This window comes from Bacillus rossius, chromosome 1 (assembly GCF_032445375.1).
Source record: "Bacillus rossius redtenbacheri isolate Brsri chromosome 1, Brsri_v3, whole genome shotgun sequence".
Classification (NCBI taxonomy): domain Eukaryota; kingdom Metazoa; phylum Arthropoda; class Insecta; order Phasmatodea; family Bacillidae; genus Bacillus; species Bacillus rossius.
Genome location: NC_086330.1, coordinates 307,852,769 through 307,880,640, shown reverse-complemented (window position 1 = coordinate 307,880,640; position 27,872 = coordinate 307,852,769). Strand labels below are relative to the sequence as shown.

The 27,872-nt window shown below is 44.4% G+C and overlaps 1 protein-coding gene across 7 annotated transcripts in view; it reads left to right on the top strand.

The window, feature by feature from the left end:
- LOC134527877 (very long chain fatty acid elongase 7-like) overlaps positions 1–27,872 on the top strand; it is a 213,960-nt gene that overhangs the window by 132,782 nt on the left and 53,306 nt on the right. For all 7 annotated transcript variants that reach the window (XM_063360865.1, XM_063360863.1, XM_063360866.1 and 4 more), the window contains one exon: positions 4,987–5,075. In XM_063360865.1, coding sequence (XP_063216935.1) covers positions 5,015–5,075 — 61 coding nt within the window. In that variant the 5' untranslated portion in view covers positions 4,987–5,014. The remainder of the gene's footprint in view (positions 1–4,986; positions 5,076–27,872) is intronic.

The window sequence follows — 27,872 nt, the reverse complement described above, 5'->3', positions numbered from 1 at the left end:
TTCATTGCGATACATAGACATAAGATCTATATGGGTTTGTAGCATGTATCGAACGCAGACGTGCACTATGTGTCGTGGTTGCGTTGTTATGTTTATGTCTTCAACTGTTTAGTCGGCGTAAGCTGAGAAAACAGGCGATCTCTCGCAGGGCATCGCTACCTGAGGGCAGCACGAGGATTGTAGTGCTAGAGAGTGATAAAGCATGCTTGAGAGTGATAAGAGTGCTGGAGAGTGTTAAAAGTGCTAGAGAGGGTGGAGATAGATAAGGGTTGTCCGCCTTCACGATCAAAACATTCCAACTAGCAGAAGCTCTTCAGGCACAGCATCGCCTTTGGTCTAAGAAGTTAGTTACTTCATTTGTGGAGTAAAACGTAGTAAAATTGCCTGTCCTTCATACATAACACATGTTTGAATTTCCGAGCCAAGATATTCACGTGGAGATACGAAAGAAAAACTAGTAGCCCCCCCCCCCTTCCCGCTCTTTCTCTCTTTCTCTCTCTTCCCCCCGTTAACCTTTTGCAAAACCCAGTTTGTGAGAACAAGTTTTCTTGCTATCTCATCTCACGTGTTAAGCAAAATTCAGTCACTGGGTGAGACTAAAAAAAAAACAGTTCTTAATTGCACCGTGCCAAAAACAGCAATTGGTTAGTACGTGAAATTTAAATTATATATGTATCTATTTATCTATATAATAATTGGCACCAATTAAAGTTTACTTGTCCTTGAGAATTTTCGCAGCAAAAGGCCGATGAATATTATAATAGAACGTGGTTGAAAATGCTGTTTACCTTTCTTGTTGCATTGTTGTGAGGAAAGGATAATAAATTTATTGTAACTTTTCCACTTGGGTCTTTGAATTCTATATGTTACCTCTCTTCGTTTTCCCTGCGCAATTGTGTCTTTGATAACATGCTGAAAAGAATATCACGATTATTTAACATCAATTTTTTGAGCTGTCTAGTTTCTTATAGCTCGTATTGAAAGTGTTCTTGTTTGTTCAATGCTTTTACTGGTGCTCATTATTTCTGAAACGATTATGTTTTAGCAAAGAAATTATGTGTTCGAACTTTGAACCATTCATACTATTTATTAGTTTTTTTCTATAATAAATTAAACCACTGAGGAAATCATATGATTGTTTCTCCTTAAAATATGCCATAACCGATTCCTGTTCCACTGTCACTTGTCTGTCATCTGAGTTTTGCCGTCTCTGGACCTGCCGTTAACGAGAACAACTTCCCCACCAAGGCGTGCCTTTAACCTAAGCATTTAACCTATGTTTATTTATTTTTTGCCATGGAAATGTCAATATTATGATAGCAATTTTTCCTGGCATAAAAATGAAAGTAGTACATATATATTCATTTAGAATTAATAAAATACTGACACTTGTTTCCAAATAGAACATGACTGATTCACGCGCTTGCTCATTCACTGTGGGGCCTTGGTGAAGGGGGGGGGGGGGGAGCATACATCTTAAAATTACCAAGCATTTCGTCAACCAAACCTGCTCATGTCACGTCCGGCCTGCCGGGTCCAGTGGAGCGATAGACTCCGTCTCACATGCAGAGTTGGTGACTTTGTTTTCTTGTCATTACTGTTCTTCGAGGGGTTTCCTTGTACTTCTAGCACGACAACTTTCGCCAATAGGTATATTATTGGCCTCGAATTTTCTCTACAGATATTTGTTTAATATTTCCTAATAGAAGTTGAAGTAAAACTGGTGCTAATTAAAATGATAACTTGAATTCAATTTGACAGTTTTAAAAATAACGTTTATTAAATACCAGGTCAGAATATTGTGACGTAGTGTGCTGCTTTTTTTTTCTGTATTTATACTGTCGTTACTACTACACTTTGTAGTGAACAGCAAAAGTATCGTTAATATGAGGCAGACAGGTATAATAGTGTATGCTATAAGGAAAGGTTTCACACGTGACTATATATAATGTATCCAGGGAAACCAAATACTTGTCAAACGAAAAGCTGGAAAACAATTTTACATTCTATAAGTAATGTAAAATTACACTGAGCTACACATTTTGTGTAGACATGTCCATACATCTAACAAGTACACAAATCTTATTGTTCTCTGTCTCTATCTAACCTTTGTTTACTTGAATGATATAAAATATTATTTAACAGTAGATTATTCAATAAACTCTAATAAATTAATAAAACAAATTTATTTCATGACTTTAGTTTCAAATATTTGGATAAGGTGCAGGTGAAAGTTCGGGAACATGCAGGGAATAAACGTCTTTATATGGATCGTAGGTTATTTATCATTCCAAATAAACTACCCTTTATTAAGTATTTCACAGTTTCAGTAAAATATGGGTTCGCTGCGGCTAACTTCACAACAGTAACACGCAGTAAGACTATTTCAAACAAGACCACTGGGTCGGAGAGACCTGATAAGTTGAGGAATGACAAATAACAGTTATAAAAGTTAGTCTGAAACTGTGACTTTTTATTACTCAAATTAATTTTACTTTAACTCAAAATTTTGTTTTAAAATTATGTTACTTGTCCACAAGATGCTGTTGTTTTCGTGTGTAGGGGAGGATAGCATTGGTGAAATTGTACTTACATAAAATCCGTACATTTTTAAGTATTATCCTACACACAACGTAAACACAAATTAAAAAGTAACTGAATAAATTGTGATGCTGCTAAATTAAGCTATTACTATAACATTTCTGACGATATTCACACAGGCGTCATCTAGTTTCGAATCACCATTTTAGAACGAATTTTGTAATTGTTTTCAAAATTTACATAAATTGATATGCTGGCCTCTGATTGGCTGGAAGGCCGTGCATATAAACGTTTTTATGAGTAACAACCACACAACCAAAATATCACCAATAGAAATAAGGTGTGGGAAATAAAGGTTTTAAAATAAATTCACACGGGAAATGAAATAGTTCATAAAATGATATTTCTGCTGTACATGCACATGCTCAATAGTCCTTAGAGGAGTAGGAGCATTGCCTATGCGCTGGAATAGAGTCAGAGGTGTCGTAGTTAAGACAAGTTTTTAGACACAATATTGTTTAGTAGGTCGAATGTGATAAATTCAAATATATATAAAAATTTATAAAACCATTAGTGATACACGTTTTAGCATAAAAGAAACAAATCCAGGAAGCAAAAGTGATACATTTCCAGGAAACCATCAAACATCAGCAATGACAAGGAAATGAATTAACCAACTCGGTGTACGATCCGAGCTTTAAGAACGCTAGGGTCGACTCTTGCTCGCGCAGTAGCTGTCTCGTCGCCTCTGAGCGCAAAGCAAGGAGCTGGCTTGCAGTACCCGCCTTGTAACGTTATGTCTCCGCTCGCTACAGCAGCGAGTTACCAGACTCCAGATCAGTGAAACTTCACGGAGCTCGCGTGTCAGACAACAGAAATGGACACAGGAGCAGTGATTCCAATAGTTCTCGGTCTTAGCGACCGTGGTGGCCAGCGAGTATGAAAGGCTGCCGAGGAAGGTGGCAGAAACCAGGTCCATCGGGAGTAACCACGAGACATTCATCGTCGACTAGCGATGCCAGAAGTCAGCCGAGGCCAGCCCGACGCCAGCACGGAAGAGGACGACCAGACTCTGGTCGGCACGACTATTGACATTGGCAGATGTGTCAGGTGGCAGGAGTAAGTAATGTCGAGAGACTAGCCCTTTGGCTCCACCAACGAGTAACTGCTCGCTGGGCTAGTTGACGCCTGAAAGCGAGTAACTCACAACGTCTCCCACGAAGCGATCGCCTACGACACGACGAGAGTAACTTGTTCGAGTCCGGCAGCGGCTGCAAGGCGAGTGAACGAAAAGGTGGCAAGCAACACGACATGGTGAGAGACTGGGTCACAGTCATACTTCCGTGATTGAATACTCGCTGGGCGAGTAGAGGCACGCCAGTACGCTGCGCTAAGACGATGCTGACGAGAATCATCGCGAGAACTATGGCTTGCTGGTTGTAATCCAGTAGCCGGAGGACCAACGGGCGGCACTGCTCCCTGCAGAGGTGCAGGAGCCACGGAGTCAGCGAGGCGCGGTGGTCCTCCCTGGCAGGCCGCCTCAACCCTCGGCCTGGAGACAGGCGCGTAGCCGCGTCACTCGGTGGCTCCTTGCCGCGAGTTCACGTGCTTATTAACTGGAGACCGTTCATGAACTGAGGAATGAAAAATCTTTAAGTAATAGGCGTAACTACAGTTTTTTTAGGAAATAATTAATAATATTTTTTTTTGTACAAGTGCTGCTCAGTTACTATAGTAAGTATCCTACTTTAGAGTAGTTAATATTTTCAATATGTATTGTAACAGAGTAACATGAAAAAAAACAGAGGTTTGTGTTTTGGCCTTGAATCAGGAATATAATTTCTATTAGTTACTTAACCACATACTTTTGTTTAAAGGGTATCTGGTGTACGACGTAACCACACAATACAGCTTTACTAGTTGATTCTTTCCTCTTGTTTTGTGAATGTTGGGTGTTATAAATTGTAATAAATTAATGAATACGACCTTGGTGCTTCTGATAATAGGACAGCCCGTATTATTTAAAACACTGGGTGTGTGTTAATAGAACATGTAACCACGATAACCCGAAACAAGTACACCACCGCTCATATCATCTCCTGTGTTGTGTTTTGCACGTCCTATTGAATCAAAGTGTTTTACATGGCCTTTTCCCGCCAGAAGATGATTGCAAGTAACAACAGTTTAAAACCGTTAAGTTTTTCTGTTTCAAAAAATTAAGATAGGTAGTCAGTAAACATGGATCAATTACTGCAAAACAACAATGGCTGATAGCGTGTTGCAATAATCTGGCAAAACAAATTGCAACAAAACCTAATATATGACTTAATTCAATGCTTATAAAGTAAAACGTTCGAATGATGTGCCTGGATACAAAAAAAGACTGAAAATTTAACATTATTCCTGCAGTGTGCAGTGTAAGCAGTGTGTCGTCGCTTGTTGCAGGAGCTGACGACTGACAGCTGAAGGCAATATGGCGCAGCTCGTCAGGAACATCGTGGTCAGCTACCTTGACCTCATGGAGAACAAGAGTGGTGAGTTCACCTCCCACACACACTCCCCATGCTCCCACCCTCGCACTGTCTGAGGGGTGTTCGCCCCTCTCGAAACTAAATGGGGAATACAAAAACACCCAATAACATCAGCAGAGATAATGGGTATTTTTTTTTATTATCTGGTAATTTTTTTTCGCCATAGTCATGTAGTCACATACAAGAATTAACCTCAGTCAAGACTGCTAAAACTACTTAGCGCAAGCTGTTTGGCCGGATCTTATACCAGTTATGGCAGCACACACAGACCAAATTACAGTTAGGCTGTGAATGGTCATTTATAAACACTAAGCTAGGACACCAAGCCCTCATGTAATTGTCATTGAAGATTACTGCAGCAAAATCTGCCAAATCTTTGGGCATAACGTTATTTTATTGGAAATTGCCTGAATCTATAAGACGACAAGTAGTTTAAAAATATAACTTTTGTCTATGGAGAAGACAAAAAAAATTAACTTTATCTAATTTTGGTCCAGAGAACAAACTGTCACTGATTCCCACCTGTAATATCATGCAGCAATATAGTGTTGAACTAAATGAGAAACACCATTTGTTAACAACACAAATATTATAGTCACTGAATAACAATGTTGTTACAAAGGATATTTAATAAAAAAGTTTTCAAATTTTATCATGAAAGATATCATTTTTTTCTGACAAAAACCGTTACTTCCTGTAAATAATATTTCATGTTTTCATCTTATAAATCTAAACATCCTTGAATTGATATAGAGCTATAGGTTACGGCAAACCAGTCAAGACCTTCAGAGCGACCTAGCTCGTTCAGCTGGAATGTAGAAGTTTGTGGATTCATGCATACCGTATGTCCTGAGCATTGTCTTCTTAATCCAGTGCAGAAACTTACCTCAACCCATTTTTAAGTCTTCAAGCTCTCGTCTGGTATGAAGAAAGTTGTGAAACATTCATGCCACGTGCAGCGAGCATAATACACCATCTTAAAAAAAATCAAGTCTTCAAGCTGTTGTCTGGCATGTACAAGGTTGTAGGTTCATGCATGCCGCACGCATTGGGAATAGTCCTTTATACCTCACCCCATCTTTATGTCTTCAAGCTATCGGCTGGTAATTAAAAAGTTGTGAAATCATGCATGCCACGTGCACTGAGCATCTTAAGTGCAAGCACATGCCTCATCAAAATAATCAAGTCTAAGTGGTCGGGTGGAATTAAGAATTTTGTGGGTACAATTTTGCAGCATGCACTGGGCATAGTCCTTCACCTTTAGTGCAGACAAGTTCCTCATCAAAATCATCAATTATTTAAGCTGTCGGCTGGCATGTAAAATAATATGGGTTTATGCGCAACAAATGAATTGAGCATAGTCCTTCCCCTTTGGAGCATGCTCGTGGCTCATCAAAATTATTAAGTTTGAAGCTGTTGCCTGGCACATAGAAGGTTGTGGTTTCATGCGTGGCGCATGCACTGAGCATACTACTCCACCTCTTGTGGAGGTGTATGCCTTATTCCTTTCTTAAGGCCTTGTAACATTCCTTGAGGCCAAACCACTATAGTTATAATGTAAAGAAAAATACAGTTTCAAAAAAGCTTATTTATTAATGCCTCTAGATTGGTTACGATCAAAGGTCGCCGAGAGCACAACAGAGTGCAATCTTGCAAAATGGGAAAACTAACATCCGTCCTACAAACTTCATAAACAAATGCAACTTAATAATTACCTCAAATGACACCAAAGTTATAAAATATCGAAAGATGCCTACATAACTTAAATATATTATAATTACACTACCAGAGATTAAATATTATAATAAAAACTTTATATAAATATAAGGAATGTGCAAAACAAATGTATTTTATTTGTTAAACATACGTCACTACTATTATGTCATTTAAACTTTCAAAAACTTAAAACATATTTACTCAACTATTTGAACTATCGGCGGTGTTGAATCTGACGACATTGCGCAGGAGCAATGATGCGCGGAAGCAGAAGGTCTTCTGTACGATATTATTTAAAAAGCGTCTCAAGAGATTCACACATCACCGAAGTAGAACAGTCAAAGTGTTTGTCTGCTCAAAGAGTCTAGTTTAATAGCCTAGTTTAATACAAATTTATGACCACAAAAATTCAAATTAGTGACGATCACAATTAAAAAAAAATTTGAAAGTTGATTACACCGAGAAGCCAGAAACCACACGCATTCGTTCGAGACCTTGTGGCTTCAAGAAATTGCCAAAGTCTGTAAAAAAACTCACTCGTGAGACGAAGTTCGTATTTAACTTCAATAAAAAATTGCAGTCGCGCCAGGTTTTCGTGCGCTGTCGAGGCCACAGCCGCTGTAGCCTTGATTACACAGCGCTGTTCCGCGACTCGGCCAACCTGCCGGCTCTCTCGGGCGGGGGACAAAGTACACCGGACGGCAACAGTCAGCCGAAACACTGCCATTAGGTTGATGCACTAAACACGTCACTAAGTCAGGGATACTCGTGTGCATTTCCGTACAGGGCAAAGCTGATTAGTAAGATTTAATATATATGAAACTGAAACTTGACGACAAAAAGATCTGGTCACAGTTGTTTTAACTCGCAGGGACAGCTTGACCTGTGCATGCGAGGTTCTCGCGGGCGGATGGGCGATGGTCCAGGTTCGCGCCTTGGTCCTGGCCCATGGGCCGCGGGCCTCGAACGTCCCTCCAGGTCCTCGCCGCGTCATGGCCGCCGGCCCGCGAGCTGCGCGCGCACCTTCCACGCCGACACCTAACAGAACTGCCACTAAACATCCATTTGAATCGTCGGCCGGTCCCTTAACCAGAGCGATGAACGAGAACCTCGGCACCCTCCCAGATGTTAACTCCAACCGCGCGCGTTCCGTGTGGCAGACATCAAAACAAATAAAATAAAAAATTGTTGTCTGTAAAGTCGGTTTACGGACGATAGTTTAACGTGACAACGTCATAACAAAACATTAATGAAATGATTGCATACTTTTTTATGAATAAAATTGAATCATTTTTTATTGAATTATCACTATTTCGTATGGATACAAAGAAGGAGTGAAGTCAAATCTACAATTTAATTGATAAATTTACTTTTATTTGCACTCATTAATTCAAATATGTTTATTACTTTAACGAACAGAATATTGTATCTATAACTTTTATACATGTTTGCTATTTAACTTCTTCCAATCTGTGTTATTCTGTTAAGGATAGGACGATGATAGGAAAAGTAGGAAACGAATGATAGTGTTTCAAGTTTAATGTGCCTCCAAAAAGTCAAATCGATGGTTGTTCCAATCGAGTGGAAGAGAGATAGATGCGGCGCAAGCGTACAATGAGCGTAACGGGACACAGCATAACGGGACAATGTGCGTAACAGGACAATGAGTCATCCTTTTTCGTGCTTCTAGCCGGCGTTCATCGATTTATTAGACGTTGTAGCGTCAAAAACATTAGAATTTACAGCGCGCTTAAATGACTTTACCTCTTCAAAACATAAGGTGCTGACAAAAACATAAAATTTAGCAGTCTAAAAAATATCCAAGATTTTAATTTTAAGTAAGTGGCTGCAAGAACTAGCAAAAAAAAAAAAGATTGAACTTTAACAATAGATTTATTGTTATGTAAATTACATTAATATCATGTAAGCTGCAAATTAGCATTCCATTTTTTTTTAAGATGGTACATGAGTTGTAAATTGCTTCACTTAAAAAAAATATATACAATCGAGGCTTCCTGTAAAAAAAAACCACAACCTTAAAAACTCTACTGACTGTGCATCAGAACAAACCGATATCTTACATAAAATATCCTAAATGGCTTCATATGTATTAATATATGTATATATTTTTTAATTAAGTAAAAATAATTTCCAGTCCGAGTGTTTGTAGGCAGGGCAGAGCGTTTGAATTGTATGCACTTACACTAGTGGAAAAAGAACTGTCGGTTACAAAATAAATTTTAAGTCAGTTATGGGCCTAATTTTTATTACTGCAAGAGATTGCCGGAAACCATTATGTGACGATTTATTTCCGGATCCGTGTTTGCATAGTCGGTACCAAACAGTAAGTCCACTGATCGCAGCAGCTGCTGTGACGCTTGTGTTCGCTGCCGAATGAGCTCGGTGACTTGCGTGACACTCTCTGTGACGATGGATCATGCCTCGCAGACACGACACAGGCCAGCAGCCCCGCGGACTGGCTGGAGCGACGGGCCGCTTCCCTCGCTCTTCGTGGCCAGTGTCACGACGCAGCATCGCGCAACGTGAAACGTTAGTTAAACACCGCGGCGTGCTTCCGAGAGACCGCCGCGCCACGCCCCGTCACGTTCACGCCACTGTCTCTCGTGGGAGAGCCTTATCCCTCCACACACTCGCGCCACAGGTCCGCCGGCGAACTTCATAGCGTCCACGCGCCAGCTTCCACTTGAATATATTAAACCAGTATTACAGTTACAATAAATAGGTAGCCATTCCTACAAAAAAATTCTATCTAAATTCTATCCATAAACATATATTTATACTAATATACATTACAATGATTCACGTCCGGGCGAATGTTTTCAAAATTTCTGGAAATGGTGTTGCCAACTTAAAGCTAGAATCACTTGAAATCATGACGCGCCCTATAAGTCATTTCCTAAGGAAGAAAAATTAATAGATTACAAACAGAAATAAAATTTACATGAAACCCTAGCAAGTGGCGGGCGCGCCACAATCACTGTTATGGCTTATCGTACCTACCCCGTTATTAAAGTGAACGTCAACCTATCGAAAGTTACGTTTTGAATCGCAATTTAAATATGAAAATTAACAGAAAACTAAACTACATAAAGCAATTATGCGAAGGACAAAAATGATATAGCAGAACTTTGACCAACATTTAAATTAAATGTAAAATATTAATTAAACATTATTCAAAAGCATCAAATGCCGTTCAACAAAAATTATCAAAACTTTAATCAGTATTTTTAAGGGAAGTGCAAAAATACATCAGAAAAGCTAATAGAGGCAGAACCCAACGCCTCAAACTTTAAGCTGTCTGCAAACGTTAATCATTTTGTGGTTTCATGCACGATGCATGTACTAAAATAGTCCTTCCCCTCTAGGTCATTTCAATCTCCCTATCCTGTCTTCAGGACATTAAACTGTCGGCATTTGGCTGCCACCACATTAAAAATTAACTAATATTACTTTATATTCGTGTTCTAGGGGTTCCCTGTATAATGGTTCGTTCTAACTGACATTGTTTTCGAAGAATATATTTTAACTGTTTATTGATTTAAATTGAAATAAATTTCGAATGTACTGTAAGTTAATTTTCAAATTAATTACATGAAACAAAATTTGTTTGTAATTCAAATCTTTACAATACTCTCCACACTTAAAAGTAAAATAAATCACACTGCTTTTGCACAGTATTAGTAATAGGGTAACAAATTTAAGCTGCATGTTTGTCAGAAAAGATAATTTTTAAACACACACACATATACACGCTGTAGCGGCCATGGTCGCGGCTGCCTGCAGCGGTGACCAGAGCCCTCCGGCTTCATGGGTTCCCTGCCGGCGAGCGGACAGCTGGCAGGCCACGCGCCCCCCAGGAGTACCGTTAGGCCGGCAGGCCACCCCCGCCCTGGGGGGTCTGGCACGCAGCGAGGGAGACCCGAGATGCGAGCCAGTCCGGCTCGGGATACAGCCACGCGCACAGGGTTGGTCATAGCATTTTGTACGAGTTCTCGCTGCCGCCAATAAAGGACGCCTCCAACTATACTGTGTTTCATTGAAATGCGATCCTACTCGTCCCGATCACAGTCCGTAGCCACGAGGCTACAGTGGTGACCCCGACGTGATCTCCAGGCGGGTTCGGGTCGAGTTTCGCGCGGAGGCGCCTGAGCGACGGCGCACACGCGCTACGCGCCCGCGACCGCGAGTAGTACGACCGCGGAGCTACCGCGCCGCCTCGCGCGTTCGCGCCAACACACGTGGCGCGAGACCTCCCACACGTGAGTAGTGCGACTCGAACGGTTCGGGACCACCACGGAAACCATGCTAGACCCGGACACAGTACCTCCTACTGCGGCGGTGGATCGGGTGGCGGTTCGCATCCCGCCATTCTGGCCCGCAGATCCCGAGATGTGGTTCGCGCAAGTCGAAAACCAGTTCGCGATTGCAGGAATAACCGCAGACAGTACGAAATTTCATTACGTGGCAGGCAACCTGGACTCCCGTTATGCTACCGAGGTACGCGACATCCTCACTCAACCTCCAGCCACGGGCAAATATGAGAAACTGAGAACGGAGCTGGTCAAGAGGCTAAGTGCTTCGCAAGCAAGGAAAACCAAGCAGCTGCTGGAGACCGAAGAGATGGGCGATCGGCGTCCATCCCAGTTCCTCCGACACCTCCGCGGCCTGGCGGGGACAGCTATCCCAGACGACCTCCTGCGATCCTTATGGCTGGGTCGGCTCCCATCGCCTACCCAAGCGATTCTGGCCACGCAGACTAACGCATCATTGGATGCGTTGGCCGACCTGGCCGACGCCATTGCGGATACCAACCCCCAGCCGCAGGCGGCTGCAGTGTCCTCCCTGGAGGCGATGGTGGAAAAGATGGCAGCCCTGATGTCCGCGAAGATCGGGGAAATGGCCGCGACATTGCGGCAAGAGATCGCGGCAGTTGCCACCATCAGCACGCAGCGCAGGAGTCGCTCAGATGGCTCGCCGCCCGCGGGATACCGCTCCCGCTCCCGCAGTAAGGGCCCGCCAGGAGCCTGCTGGTACCATCGCCGTTTCGGGGACGCAGCCCACAGGTGCACCGCGCCCTGTACGTACCAGACGGGAAACGACAAGGGGACGCGTTGATGGCGGCTGGCGACCCTTCCCTGCCTACCGGCCGCCGCCTGTTCATCACGGAGCGGGTTACCAAGGTACTGTACCTCATCGATACTGGCTCCGATATCTGTGTCTACCCGCGTACCCTCATGCCAGGCAGGCGCCCTCAGTCCGACTACTCCCTGGTGGCCGCCAACGGCTCGCAGATCGCAACCTACGGCTTTGTCACACTCACCCTAAACTTAGGACTTCGAAGGGACTTGGTCTGGCGGTTTGTGGTGGCCGAAGTAACTAAGCCCATTCTTGGGGCAGATTTTCTCTATCACTTTGGCTTGCTAGTTGACATCCGGAATCGACACCTAGTGGACAGCACTACTTCTCTCACCTCGGTTTGTACCATTACCACAAGTCAAGTTTGTAGCGTCAAAACGCCTGCACCCACTCCGCCGTACCCCGAGCTACTACACAAGTTCGCCAGCCTTACATGGCCTGCAGGCTTCCCCCAGCCAGTGCAGCACTCCACCGTGCACCATATCAACACCACGCCAGGACAGCCAGTGCACAGCAGGCCGTGCCGCTTGGCTCCAGATCGGTTGCGCGTGGCCAGGGGGGAATTCGAGGCTATGATTAAGCAGGGCACGGCCCGATCGTCTGACAGCCCTTGGTCTTCTCCTCTCCACATGGTGCCCAAGAGAGGAGAAGAGTGGCGACCTTGTGGGGACTACAGACTGCTGAACGCCCGAACCATCCTGGACAGGTACCCCATCCCGCACATGCAGGACTTCTCGCACTCATTGCATGGCAAGACCATCTTCTCCACCATCGATTTAGTCCGAGCGTACAGTCAGATCCCAGTCGCCACGGTGGACATCCCCAAGACCGCCATAACCACTCCATTCGGATTGTTTGAATTCCCGTTCATGTCTTTTGGCCTCCGCAATGCTGCACAAACATTCCAGCGGTTCATGGACGAGGTCCTCCGAGGCCTTGACTTTTGTGTATCGTACCTGGATGACATTTTGGTGGCTTCCCAGGACGAGACCGAGCATTTGCAGCATCTGACTGAGCTCTTCGACCGCCTCACGAACTATGGGCTTCTCATCAACCCTAGCAAGTGTGTCTTTGGCGAGTCCTGCGTCACATTTTTGGGACACACCATCACAGCCGACGGCTCCCAACCTCTGCAAGAGAAAGTCCGTGCTATCCTGGACTTCCCCAAGCCTACCACAGCAAAGCAGCTGCGCCAGTTCACTGGCATGGTGAACTTCTATCGACGGTTCGTTCCTAGGGCTGCGGCAGCACAGGCCCCCCTGCATGAGCTCTTACGAGGGGCAGCCAAAGGCAAAGATACCATCGTCTGGACGGCCGAGAGCAGCACGGCGTTCGAAGATTGTAAGGCCAGGCTCGCCTCGGTGACCCTGCTGGCCCACCCTATCCCCGATGCCCCCCTGGCTCTCGTGACAGATGCTTCGGACTTTGCAGTAGGAGCGGTACTCCAGCAACAGGTACGCAACCACTGGCAACCCTTGGCATTCTTCTCTGCGAAGATGAACCCAGCGCAGCAGAAGTATGGAGCCTATGACAAGGAGCTCCTCGCCATCTACCTAGCTGTTCGGCAATTTCGCTATATGGTCGAGGGCAGGGATTTTGCCATCCTTACGGACCATAAGCCTCTAGTCTTTGCCTTTGCCCAAAACTCTGACAAGTGCTCTCCACGCCGAGCCAGGCACCTCGACTTCATTGGACAATTCACGACAGACATTCGCCATATTCCCGGCTCGGCCAATACCGTGGCGGACTCCTTGTCCCGGGTGGAATCGGTCACAGCTCCAGTCGACTTTCATGCTCTGGCGCAGGCTCAAGCAGCGGATGAGGAGTTGCAGCAGTTCCTGCAGCGCGACTCCAGCCTGCGGCTGACGAAGGTCAAGATCCCGGACTCGCCACTGGAAATCTACTGCGATATGTCCACACCGACAGCTCGGCCTTTCCTGACTCCACAGATGCGCCGAGCGGCATTTGACATGGTGCACCGGCTGGCGCACCCGGGCATCAAGGCCACAGGGAAGTTGGTCTCACAACGGTTCGTCTGGCCATCCATGCAAGCAGATTGTCGACGGTGGGCCCGATCCTGCATACCATGCCAGCAGTCGAAGATAGCACGGCACACCTCCTCGCCGGTAGGATCTTTCATAACTCCTTCCTCCAGGTTCGACCATGTCCATATAGACCTGGTCGGGCTCCTTCCATGTTCCCGAGGCTTTCGCTACTGCCTCACCATGGTTGACCGCTTCTCCCGCTGGCCAGAGGCCGTGCCTGTCGAGAACATCGAGGCAGCTACAGTCGCCAGAGCCTTCTACACCACATGGGTGGCACGTTTTGGCGCCCCCCTGAGAGCTACCACCGATCAAGGCCGACAATTCACATCCTCCCTGTTCGCGGCCCTCGCCGCCTTGGTGGGCATGACTCACCTCCAGACCACCGCCTACCACCCGGCCTCCAACGGGATTGTGGAGAGGTTGCACCGTTCGCTCAAGGCAGCCATCCGCTGCCATGCTACCGAGCACTGGGTAGATGTCCTACCTACTGTCTTGCTCGGCATTCGAGCCGCCTGGCGGGACGACCTTCGTGCCTCCACTGCGGAGTTGGTCTATGGCCAGCCCCTGCGTCTACCGGGAGAATTTCTCGGAGAACATCCGGATGCCCCTCGGTTCGATGCCCCCAGCCTGGTGACGGACCTCCGCCTGCACTTCCGTGACCTGCGGCCAGTCAGCGGCTCGCGGCATGGTGGGACAAGGCCGTTTGTCTCCAGGGACCTTCCGACAGCCACTGAGGTCTTCGTCCGCTGCGAGGGGCAAAAGGGGTCCCTGCACGCGCCCTACGAGGGCCCCTTCCCAGTACTCGGCAGAACTCCGAAAACTGCAACTCTCCTGATGCATGGCCGGCGCACCACGGTCTCCATCGATCGACTCAAGCCTGCCTACGTCTTGGCCGACCAGGTGCCACCAGCCGCAGTCGCCCCCCCTCCTGTGGGGGAAACACCTCCTCAGCAACATCGGGGGCCCACCACGACTGCCCCCGCGCCTCCTGTGACGCGGGCCGGGCGTCGTGTACGCTTCCCCGACCGCCTGCAGGGCGGTTTTTCGTGATGTGGCACATCACTGGCACGGGGGTGCTGTAGCGGCCATGGTCGCGGCTGCCTGCAGCGGTGACCAGAGCCCTCCGGCTTCATGGGTTCCCTGCGGGCGAGCGGACAGCTGGCAGGCCGCGCGCCCCCCAGGAGTACCGTTAGGCCGGCAGGCCACCCCCGCCCTGGGGGGTCTGGCACGCAGCGAGGGAGACCCGAGATGCGAGCCAGTCCGGCTCGGGATACAGCCACGCGCACAGGGTTGGTCATAGCATTTTGTACGAGTTCTCGCTGCCGCCAATAAAGGACGCCTTCAACTATACTGTGTTTCATTGAAATGCGATCCTACTCGTCCCGATCACAGTCCGTAGCCACGAGGCTACACACACATACACACACATATATATATATCTTTATATATATATATTATATATATATATATATGTTATGTTGGTTTGTGTACGCTTCAAAAACTCAAAAAGTTCTGCACCGATCGAGCTGAAATTTTACCATTATATACAACCCGCATCAAGGATTGTTTTTATCTACTTTTCACGTCAGCAACATACCCGCGACCGCGGAAAAGTAACTGCGCCATTTTATTAATGTGTTTTCTCACCAATAAAAACAAAAAAACACGCATTTTCTGTTATGGAAACGTTTCTCCATGCCAAAGGATTTCTCTTAGCAATGGAAAAAACTACGTCAAGTGAAGCGTACGGGAAATGGCTATATACAATGAGAATGTTTTTATTGTAAGGTGCAATAATTAAAAAATGACTGAGCATACCGGTATGGGACTAATTATACAATATGAATGAGGTACTTTAGTGTGATCGTGTCTCGATTGAGCTGCGCCGTTATCCAAATCGTAAGTAGAGGTTATGTTTTGTATGGGTCTATCACCACTTGATGTGGGATTGCATGTAGATGTTTCTGTTGCAAATAAAGTTCTTAGTCAATTAGGAATGCCAGCACCAACCCGAACTGCGACTGCTGCATTTGATGTAGATTTACGCCGTGAACAGAGTTATAACATTGATGATATTCAGACATATGTCCAATCGAACATTCCCAAATTAAAGCGTGAACAGAAAGACATTTATGATCGCATAATGCAAATGATAAATGATGGAATTGGGGGGGATCTTCTTCTTGGATGCGCCAGGAGGAACTGGGAAAACATTCCTAATTAGATTGATTCTAGCAACGGTTCGATAAAAAAAAATGACATAGCCTTAGCTCTTGCTTCGTCTGGAATAGCTGCGACATTGTTACCAGGTGGAAGAACTGCGCATTCAGCTCTAAAGTTTCCAATAAACATGCAAATCATCGAGACTCCTACGTGCAATATTTCCAAAGCATCCGGTATGGGATAAGTATTACAAAAATGTAAACTAATTGTTTGGGATGAATGCACGATGGCACATAAAAAATCGCTTGAAACTCTTGAGTAGTATAGCATAGTATGTCCGAGATCTGGCTTCTGGCTGTGGAGCCGAGAGCCGGCTCCGCCATCTTGGATTGTGACGTCACGGCGGCCATCTTGGATGGTTGTGACCTTGACCTTTGACCTTGACCTTGAATTTGATCCTCAAAAATCGCCAAAATTGGGCAAAATTTGCCCAAAATTCCTCAAAATTCGCCAAAATTTCCATTTCTGTGGAAAAAAAGTTCCACCAAAAAATCTCAAAAAATTCCACAAATTAAAAATTTCTCTTTTCGAGGGAAAAATTTCCCGTTTCGAGGGAAAAATTCCCGTTTTTAGTCCTTAAAAATCCCAGCGGCTGAAAATTCCTAAAACTGGTTTAAGCATCCTTAACTCAAGCCTCAGTTAAGCCATTTCTAGGAATAAGGATACCATGACCGCCATCTTGGATTATGTCGTCACCGTTGCATTTTCCGTTACGGTCGCCATCTTTAACTTTTTTATTTATTATCCGATTTTAATAAAAAAAATTCAAATAATAAAATTTTAATAAAAATATTTCCAAAACATACATTAACGACACGGAGCTCAGAGTCCTCGGTTCGAACCCGACGAATGCAAAAAAAATGAAAATGGTGACCGATCCTTCCTCACAGTGGCTGCAGGCAGACTGGCCCCCCCACCACTTTTTTTCAAAGCATATATAACATCATCTAGTATGACGTCATGTCCGCCATCTTGTCTTCGTCTGCTGGAAGCCATCATCATTGTATCGTCGGCTAGAGTGCGCTGACGCCATGTTAGTTTAATTCTTACCCGCTAGAGTGCAGTAATCATTTACTACTGTGACACCCGCCATCTTGTCATTTGGCCGCCATCTTGAAAATCCGTGATTATTTAGCTAGAAAATCGGGAATAATTCCAAAATTCATCAAAAAATTAACTTATTAGAATTCTGATTGATTATATCGATTCCCGGCCTTGGTTCGATCCCCTAGCCGATACAAACCAACTTTAATATTTTAAAAAAGTACCACTAAAGTGTTAGGTTTGAGAAAATAAAAAACACCACAAGTTCTTTTAAAAAAAATTTATTACATAAATTCAATACACTACTACAAGTACAAAAAAAATACACAGACAAATTACTAAAGTTTTGTGGATTTCTCGACATCTGCATCTGCCACCCACGAATTAAAGCGAGGTGGAAAGCCCCACCACTTGACGTAGGACCGTCCATTTCTTCGTTTTATAATCTTCTCCACCAAGTATGTATCGGGATACAACGTAGGCTGAATCTCTTCGGCATAGAAGCCTCCATGGATAGGTTTGTGGTCCAAATCTTCGAGGTAGTAGGTCCTAGGCTCTGATTCACGAACATGTGTCACACGGAAAAGTTCGGGACTCCAGTTTGCAGTGAAACCTTTCTCGAAGATACCTTTCTGCTTGGAGATTCGCACAATGTCACCGACGTTAGCTTTACGCTTTCGTGGATCTTTCTTCTTCGTGTTGGAAAACACTGTTTGAAGCAGGCGATTGTCCGTTACGTCCTTTGGCTTCATTTTCGTGGTAGAATGCACCGTGGAATTATACTCGCTTATTAGTTTCGGCAAGATGTCAAGCCACTTGTAATTTCCGTTAGCCGTGAACTGTCGCCACATCTTGGAACGCAAAGTTCTGTTAAACCTTTCGACAACGGAGGCCTTGACGTTACTAAATGTAGAGTAGTGTTTGATGCCATACTTCTTCATCAAAGCCTTGAAGGTTGCATTGTAGAATTCTTTCCCGAGGTCCGTTTGCAGGTGCGACGGTACACGTCCATCACGCAAAATATTTTTCATGGCCTTGGTTACGTCAGTTGCAGTCTTTGATTTTACAGGTCTAGCCCAAGCGAACTTGCTATAAACATCGATGACTGTCAACATGTACTTGAAACCTTTATTCAATCGGGAATACGGTATCATCTCAACAAGGTCCGCCTGGAATAAATCATCAATTCCACGAACTATGACTTTGCGACGAAGGTATTTTCGTCTAGCAGGAGCATGAAGTTCGCGAGCGATTCCGGTTCGACTCATTGTATGTAGCCGGCTTCCTTCAGTTCTTCAAGTATAGAGACTATTTCGTTGATGTGCGAATAGTTTCCTACACTAAGCGAAGCATGTATAATTCTAAGGCGATCAACTAATTCATTAGGGTCGTCCCAATATACATAGTCAAATGTCTGACCACTTTCTAGCCTTTTTAAACCTTCTCCGTGTATTGTTAGTTCACTGAAGAGATTGGCGAGAATGTCCATTTTTTCATGATCTACATCTTTATATACACCACTATCTGGATCGTTATCGCGAAAATGTGCATTGGTTAGCTCTAGCAGTTTTTTGTACTCTTGTAAGTCGTTGTGAGAATATCCTTTAGGTTCCCTGCGAAACAGCAATTCGTACAGACCCGGAGTCCCGCGCGTTTTGAACTCTGCTACGCGCACGATGTTTCCTGGTAGAAAGTCTATTTCTTTAGCACCGAGGAACCACTTATTATGTTTTCTGTACACTCCGTAGGTCGTGTCATTATTCCGGTTCGTAAACGATGTCAGGTATGGTCGGACCATTGCATTAACTTGATGTCCCTTTTTCGGTATTTTTTTCTTGTGCATGGACTCTGTACTTGTTAAGTCCTCTTCTTCTCGATCTGGTTCATACTTTCTCTTCTTTACAGTCGGCATTTCATCTTCAACTTCTGTCTTCACAATGAAGGCTGGTTCTTCCTTGTTTTTAAGTTCGTCGAGGCGACTAGTGATTGGTTTAAATATCTCCTCATTTTCCATCTCACGTGCAAGTCTGGTTCGTCTAGCAAGTAAATATTTTTCACGAACAGACTGTATAGCTCGATGAAGGTCACTGGCCAGGTCCGACATTGTACTGGCTGAAAACTTATTGCAAGACCTCCTTATATACTTTTTTATTCGTTCGCAGAAACTTCTTTCTTGTGTTTGGCCAAATCTGAATTTGTTGACGATTGAGATAGTGATGCTTTCAGACTACTTTGAAACGTCCTCAGATCGTCACGTCTTTGTGCATTCGAAACTTCGATCATGTCGCGAATGCGAGAATCCGAAGCTTCCACGCGCTGGTCTATGGCTACAAGGTACTCAAGAAATTCCTTTTTCACCCCGTCTACTTTTTGAGCCAGTAGCGAAATGTATTTGCGGATAACGTCGTCATGAGACTTGAGAGCAGTACGTAAGTCTCGACTGCTACGACCGAATTTCGAAATGCTATGACTCATGTTTGGTGATAAACTGATCGAAACCTCGTCTGTACCTGCCCTTATATATAGGCCAGTCTTTGACTATAACTAGGAATCCGTGTTCTTCTTTCCAACACAAGCAGCACATGTCTTTGAATTCCTGGAATGTCATGTCGGTGTTTACGTGATCATCATAAGCGTGGCGTAAATTAAGTTCGTCCATGCGAAACAAAACTATGACATTTGCGTTGTCTCGTAGGAGATGTTTTGGAATACGACTGTACGTCTGACACAGGTAAACGCAGTCTACCTTGGCGTGTCTGCCCATGGAAAAGTACTCTTGTATTATGCCTTGTTTCTCGCACATTACATCGTCGAAAACAAACACGGAATTGGCTTTTGCTTCGCTTGGAGGTGCAACATCGGTATTATCGCTAAACGGAAAATACTCCAGACCATCCACAGATCGTAGAACAGTTGCTAGGCGCTGGTACTTTGGCTGTTGCAACGACTTGGAATACAAGTAAACGTTCTCGAACCGAAGACCATTTGGTTCCTCCAGTAAACTCAGTAAAACACACGTCTTGCCGCAGTTGGACGGACCCGCCATTATGCATCGTACAGCAGAAGGCAACAGTAAGCCATGTCGTGATTCACGCGCACTAAATACATCGTCTTGCGTAATGCGCACGGGCAAACACACGTCTTGCTTGACGACCTGCATTGTACTAAAGTAATTGTATAAAATCAAACACATTTATACTTTCTGGTCAGTTGTGCGTAATGACTCGAAGAGGTAAGAACAAAAAACACATCGGCGCGGGACTCGTAAACTCGCTGATAAACAAACTACCATTCGAGCTACACATTCCCGGCTACAGATTCTGCGGCCCCGGCACTAAACTAGCGAAAAGGTTAGCTCGCGGTGACGTGGGCATTAATTCTCTCGACGAAAAGTGCAAGCAGCACGATATCGCATATTCATTAAGCAAGGATCTGGAATCTAGGCACAGAGCAGATCAGATATTGGCACACGAAGCTGAAGATATAAGCAAATCGCCGGACGCGGGACTAGGAGAGAAAATCGCAGCGTGGGGCGTATCTAAGATCATGAAGGCAAAGACGAAATTAGGACTGGGCGCTCGTCGAGCCGGCTCCATCAAGTCAAAGACTAACTCGCGCAAGACCAAACGCAAGATCGGTGCAGGTGTGCAAAAAGCCAAGCAAAAATTACAGACTCTCGACAAGAAGATTATAGGAGGATTTCTTCCTTTGCTTTTGCCTGCATTGGGTGTTCTCGGCGGCCTCATCGGTGCAACGAGCGGTATAGTGCGGGCAGTTAACACTTCGAAGAATGAGCGCAAGCAGTTAAAAGAAGCACAGCGACACAATGCCAGCATGGAAGCCATTGCCATCGGTAAAAAAAACGGCGCAGGACTGTACTTACGACCTCACAAGACAGGCCGAGGCATGAAAAAGAAACGAATGAAAAAATCCTAAGTTCTTTGCCGAAACGTCCGCTCACCAACGTAGATTTAATAAAGTACGCACGCAAACTTAAAATAGCAAATTTCCGCGGCGTGTTTATGCGAGACACTTTGCCCAGCAAGCCAAAGACACGTGAGTGCGCCATAATTAATTTAGACACGTCGGCGGGTCGAGGCACGCACTGGGTAGCCTATGTAAAGACTGGAAACATGGCCGAGTACTACGACAGTTTCGGTAATTTACGCCCTCCGCCAGAACTTAGGTTGTACCTGGGCCGGTCCACTATGTTGTTTTACAATTACGAAACGGAACAGAGGCCAAATCAAACAAACTGCGGACACTTGTATCTTCGCTTTTTAACAAACAAAAATTAGCTGACCAATAAAAATTGCTACTTAAAGGTTGTGCAGTGACGATAATTTATTAGTCATGTCGATAACACTTACCCTGACAGGTCACGCATCTGAGCTGCGGGCGGTTCATTTCCCGCCTCTGGATTTAGACGGAGAATGGTGTATCGGACTCGTAGATTTTCAAACGTATAATGCCATACCTAATATCGACGAGGAAAACTGCAAGATATGCTTCCTGAAAAGCGATGGGACCGCTCATGAAATACAGTTACCTGTTGGCTCTTACGAAATAGATGACATTGCAAATTACATCAGGGATATGTTACCACAGGATGTAGACTTTCAACTGCGTGGAAATCCAAACACTCAAAAAAGCATTCTAACATGCAGTGAAAATGTCGACTTTACGAAACCTGGGACCATAGGTACGATGCTCGGATTCGAATCAAAGGTGTATGGTACAGGAAGAACGTACGAATCTACGCGCGCAGTAAACATTTTGCCTGTGAATGTCATAAGAATAAACTGTAATTTGGCAAGTGGAACGTATCTCAACGGAAGACTAAGCAACATGATTCACGAGTTTTCGCCGATGGTCCCGCCAGGATATAAACTGGTAGAAGTACCGCAAAGTATCATTTACGTTCCAGTCGTCGTGAAGTGCGCACACGAAGTCGTCGTCCGAATCGTTGACCAGCGAGGACGATTGGTGAATTTTCAAGACGAAGAAATTACATTACGTCTGCACTTGAAGCGATGGGCATAAAGTTCGTAACACCGAACAGTTATAAAAGAAATCGTATTGTCGTGAATAAGAACAGTTCTCTACCAGACATCGGTGCGTTAACACCTGACAACATAAAGTATCTCCTCAGTATTGGACAAGTGCCGAATAAATATGGAAGACGAAATCCTCAACGTGGAAGATCCGGTCATTTTTGATGACAGCATTACGAAAATGGAATTGCACGAGTACCAGCCTTTCCTGCTCGGACCGTACGCACTACCATCGGAAGTACGCATTGCTGTACAGCACCAAGATATTTGTACTTTACCTTCGCAGTCATTTCTACGTATAAGAGGCACGCTTACAAAAGCGGATGGTACGCATCCGACAACGACATCAATATCCTGCAATGGTATTCTTCACCTAATCGAGCGCATTACTTATGTACTCAATGGTGTCGAGGTAGACCAGACGAGAGATGTAGGCATAACATCTGCTATGAAAAATTACCTTTCGCTCACGCCAAATGAACTGTCTGCTGCAAAGATGGCCGGTTGGGCTCTCGAGGATGAATATAAGCTTCCGGTTTATGCCGAAGGAAAGTTCGAAGTTTGTGTTCCTCTGTCCATGCTTCTCGGATTCGCTGAGGACTACAAGCATATAATCATTAATTCGAAACAAGAGCTCGTACTGCTTCTAGCCAACACGCACATTAATGCAATTGTCGCCGCTGCTGAAAACCCTCAAGATGTTTCGCTAACACTTCAGTCTATCGAGTGGATGCTGCCCCACATCCAAGTGAGCACCGTTGAGCGAGTCAAGATGTTGAAGAACATAGAAAATGGCAAGAACTTCGATGTGCCATTCCGATCCTGGAGCCTGGAAACTTATCCTGGCTTGCCTCATAGTCAGCGTATCAATTGGATAGTAAAGTCCAGCTTCGCTACGGAAAAACCAAGATACATCATCGTCGGACTTCAGACCGGAAGACAGCTTAATGCAGGAGTAAGTCGCTCCATATTCGATAACTGTCAAATACGTAATGTAAAAATATTTTTAAACAGCGAAAGTTATCCGTACGTTGACATGAACATGGATTTTGAAAGTGGAAGATTTCTTCTAGCATATCAAATGTATGCCAAGTTTCAGCAAGCTTACTACGGTCGGATACAGTCACCGATACTGAGTCCCAACAGTTTCAAGAACAAGGCACCGTTAATGGTGTTTGACGTTTCCAAACAGGATGATCGTATAAATTCAAACATCATCGACTGTAGGATCGAGATAACGACTAGCGGAAATATTCCGCCAAACACCTATGCTTTTCGTCTGATACTTCACGATCGGCTTGCTTCGTACAATTGTCGAGACAAACTTGTGAAAATTCTGACATAAATACCGTTTCGTTTTCTATGATAATTTAGTTACGACCGAGCATTGCTAGCGACAAGATGTACTGCAACCTGCAAGGTTTCCAGAGCCAAAACGGATTCGTGCTCAAGGAAATTAGCGTCACCTCTGGAGACAAGACTCGAACCCGCAGCTTCCGACCTCCGTATCCGTGGAAACTACTAGACGAAAAAAGTAAACGGTCGAATGAATGGTTATGTAAATATTATCATGGACTAGAGTGGGACGAAGGAAAAATTCCGTACCACCAAGTGAAAAACACTATTGAAGATTTACTACTGCAAAACGAAATAATCTACGTCGCTGGACCTGAACAGAAGAAATGGCTACGAGAACTGTGTGACGTCGGAGCAGCTGAAATTGTAGATATACAGACCGACTACGGCTGTCCTTCCCTGCGCAAGCTTAGTGCAATATACGCCGTGCAGCTACGTGACAAGTTTGAACGTGTCTGTGCCTGTACAAACTCGCAGTTAATGCAGAAATGGCACACACAGTGTTAGTAGGAGCCTGCATATATAAATGGCGTACATACGTACGTGCCTTCAGTTGTCGTTCGGCCTGCAAGAAGATGTTTACGTTTCATCCTGCTAACGTGTATGTGAGCGCAAGACCTAGCTTCAGCAGTGTCGAGTACAGCTACTGGGATTCCGGGTATCTACGTACATATACAGAAACCTGTGATGGAGGCGCTCAGCATTGGCGGTTTTCGCACTTTCCTGTGTCCTACGAACCGACCCAGCAGCTGGTAGATTGTTGCGAACCTGGAAACTGTACCGTCTATCACATGAGACCACACACAATCCTTCCTGCCAGCATCGCTGAGGTTGTCGCCTCGTCTGCATGTGCAACACCAAACATGGACGTGTTGCAACCTGTTGCGACCTGTGATGCTTCTACGCAGACGTCCAAACGGTGTGCGTCTCGTCGTCGCAGTTCAGGCAGTGAATCTGTCCCAACTAGCACTGAGCCAAAGCCCAGGCGTAGACGTGGTCACAGACGTCATCGACCATGTCTTGTCGGAGTTGTCAACGTCACAGAAGATGACCAGCTGGAAACCTGTGTTCCTGATCCTGTGGCCTGCGAACCAGTTGGAACCGGAGTCAACGAACCAGTTGGAACCGGAGTCGACGTGTCAGTTCGTGCGGCATTAAAGACTTTGCTTGTGAAAATGCTTGATTCCTTAACCTAATATGTATTTGTGTACTCTTTATAAATAAATGTGTAAAACTTGAACTCGTATGCTTTTTATTTCTACAATTTTTAGGTACCTAATAAAAAAATAATTTTAAATACAGACATTATTTTGACTCATGAGGTATACCAGTAGACCGCGGGTATATAAGCGAGGTTCGGACGACTGGACCCGCAGTTCACCTCTGGTCGCGGTGCAGTACGGACGTGCTCTCTCCATTAAGTTTCGTGAGATTTAGTTATGTCGAGCGGAATAGAATGTTTACCGACAGCAGCTGGGACCTCGATGGCAGCAACGATGATGGAGTCGGAGATCCCGATACCATTAGCAGAGGAGACCATGGCAGCGGAGGGCTCAATGGCTGAGGTGACGACAGCTGTGAAGATCCCGATACCTGCTGCAGAGGAGACAACGATACGTGCTGTTCCATCATCAGCTGAAGTTTCACCATCTGCATTCCAGACTTCAACTAATGAAGAGCGTACATTGCGTCAGTGCAAATACTGTGACGCACCATTTACTAGAACTTCAAATGCGCGCAGACATGAAAGAAGCAGCTGTCAGAATAATGCTCAAAGAATACTGTTTCAGTGCAAAAAGTGCAATAAACTAATTTCACGTCTCGATAGCTTGCATCTTCATTATAAAAAATGCTCCGAGACGTATAATGAACATGGTTATTGATTTGACTCATGTGTTGTACCGGCTAATGAGACTATATAAGTGAGACCCCAGGTGATATGGACTTCAGTCCGTCTCTGGCTGCGGTGATGAACGGCTCGGATAGTTAGACTTGATTAATAGACCAGTATCTAGCTATTCTTGAGAACTCGATGGCATCATTACCAGTATCAACACCAACCTGGATCGAAGGTCTACCATCATCAGTGCAGAGCACGATGACATCGACGTCTACAGCTACACCTGCTCTCTCAGCACAGCAGGAGATTTCGTCGCGTGCAACATCTTCTGCAGAGCAGACCTCAACGGCTTCAGAAGTTAACATGTCAGCAGTGTTACAATGGTTGTCAACAGTTCCAGTGGCATTGATGAAGGAAGGTGCATCCAACGGTGTTCCATCATCCGGCTGCACGTACTGCGAGAAGATCAAAAACTTGAAATTACGTGATTATGTAATACACAATTGTAGTGATAACTCTGAACGCATTAAATATCAGTGCAACAGATGTTTAAGCAAGTTTGTACAATATGGAAGATTAAAACGACACCTCAGGAATTGTAATAGACTGGCTGTACATTCATCAGAATCAAGCTGTATATTTTGTAACAAAACATTAGCAACTATTCGAAGTGCAAAACAACATGAAATATATCACTGTCCTTTTAATGAAGTCGATAATTCTGCTTTGTGTGCAAATTGCGGTGTACCAATATGTCGACCTGATAAACTGAATAGACATTTAAAGTCATGTAAAGGACTTAGTCTGTATAGTAAGAAGACTGTTTCAATCGAGAAATCCACAAGGCTTTAGTAATTTGTCTGTGTATTTTTTTTGTACTTGTAGTAGTGTATTGAATTTATGTAATAAATTTTTTTTAAAAGAACTTGTGGTGTTTTTTATTTTCTCAAACCTAACACTTTAGTGGTACTTTTTTAAAATATTAAAGTTGGTTTGTATCGGCTAGGGGATCGAACCAAGGCCGGGAATCGATATAATCAATCAGAATTCTAATAAGTTAATTTTTTGATGAATTTTGGAATTATTCCCGATTTTCTAGCTAAATAATCACGGATTTTCAAGATGGCGGCCAAATGACAAGATGGCGGGTGTCACAGTAGTAAATGATTACTGCACTCTAGCGGGTAAGAATTAAACTAACATGGCGTCAGCGCACTCTAGCCGACGATACAATGATGATGGCTTCCAGCAGACGAAGACAAGATGGCGGACATGACGTCATACTAGATGATGTTATATATGCTTTGAAAAAAAGTGGTGGGGGGGCCAGTCTGCCTGCAGCCACTGTGAGGAAGGATCGGTCACCATTTTCATTTTTTTGCATTCGTCGGGTTCGAACCGAGGACTCTGAGCTCCGTGTCGTTAATGTATGTTTTGGAAATATTTTTATTAAAATTTTATTATTTGAATTTTTTTTATTAAAATCGGATAATAAATAAAAAAGTTAAAGATGGCGACCGTAACGGAAAATGCAACGGTGACGACATAATCTAAGATGGCGGTCATGGTATCCTTATTCCTAGAAATGGCTTAACTGAGGCTTGAGTTAAGGATGCTTAAGCCAGTTTTAGGAATTTTCAGCCGCTGGGATTTTTAAGGACTAAAAACGGGAATTTTTCCCTCGAAACGGGAAATTTTTCCCTCGAAAAGAGAAATTTTTAATTTGTGGAATTTTTTGAGATTTTTTGGTGGAACTTTTTTTCCACAGAAATGGAAATTTTGGCGAATTTTGAGGAATTTTGGGCAAATTTTGCCCAATTTTGGCGATTTTTGAGGATCAAATTCAAGGTCAAGGTCAAAGGTCAAGGTCACAACCATCCAAGATGGCCGCCGTGACGTCACAATCCAAGATGGCGGAGCCGGCTCTCGGCTCCACAGCCAGAAGCCAGATCTCGGACATACTATGCTATACTACTCTCTTGATCGATCGTTACGAGATTTGCGTGGAAACGTTCAACCATTCGGGAATGCATTGATATTGCTAACAGGAGACTTTAGGCAAACATTGCCTGTAATTTCTCAATAAATGCTTGCCTGAAATGTTCAACACTATGGCGGCATGTACGTACATTGCAGTTGACTAAGAATATGCGTGTCCAGTTGCAGAATGATCCATCAGCTGAGGTATTCTCACGACAGTTACTGGAAATTGGAAACGGACAGCTGCCAGTCGATGAGACGTCTAGACGAATATCATTTCCCGATCATTTTTGTAATTTAGTAACATCGAAAGAAGAACTGATCGAAAAGTATTTCCTGACGTTCAAAAAAATCATAGAAATCACGATTGGCTCAGTGAAAGAGC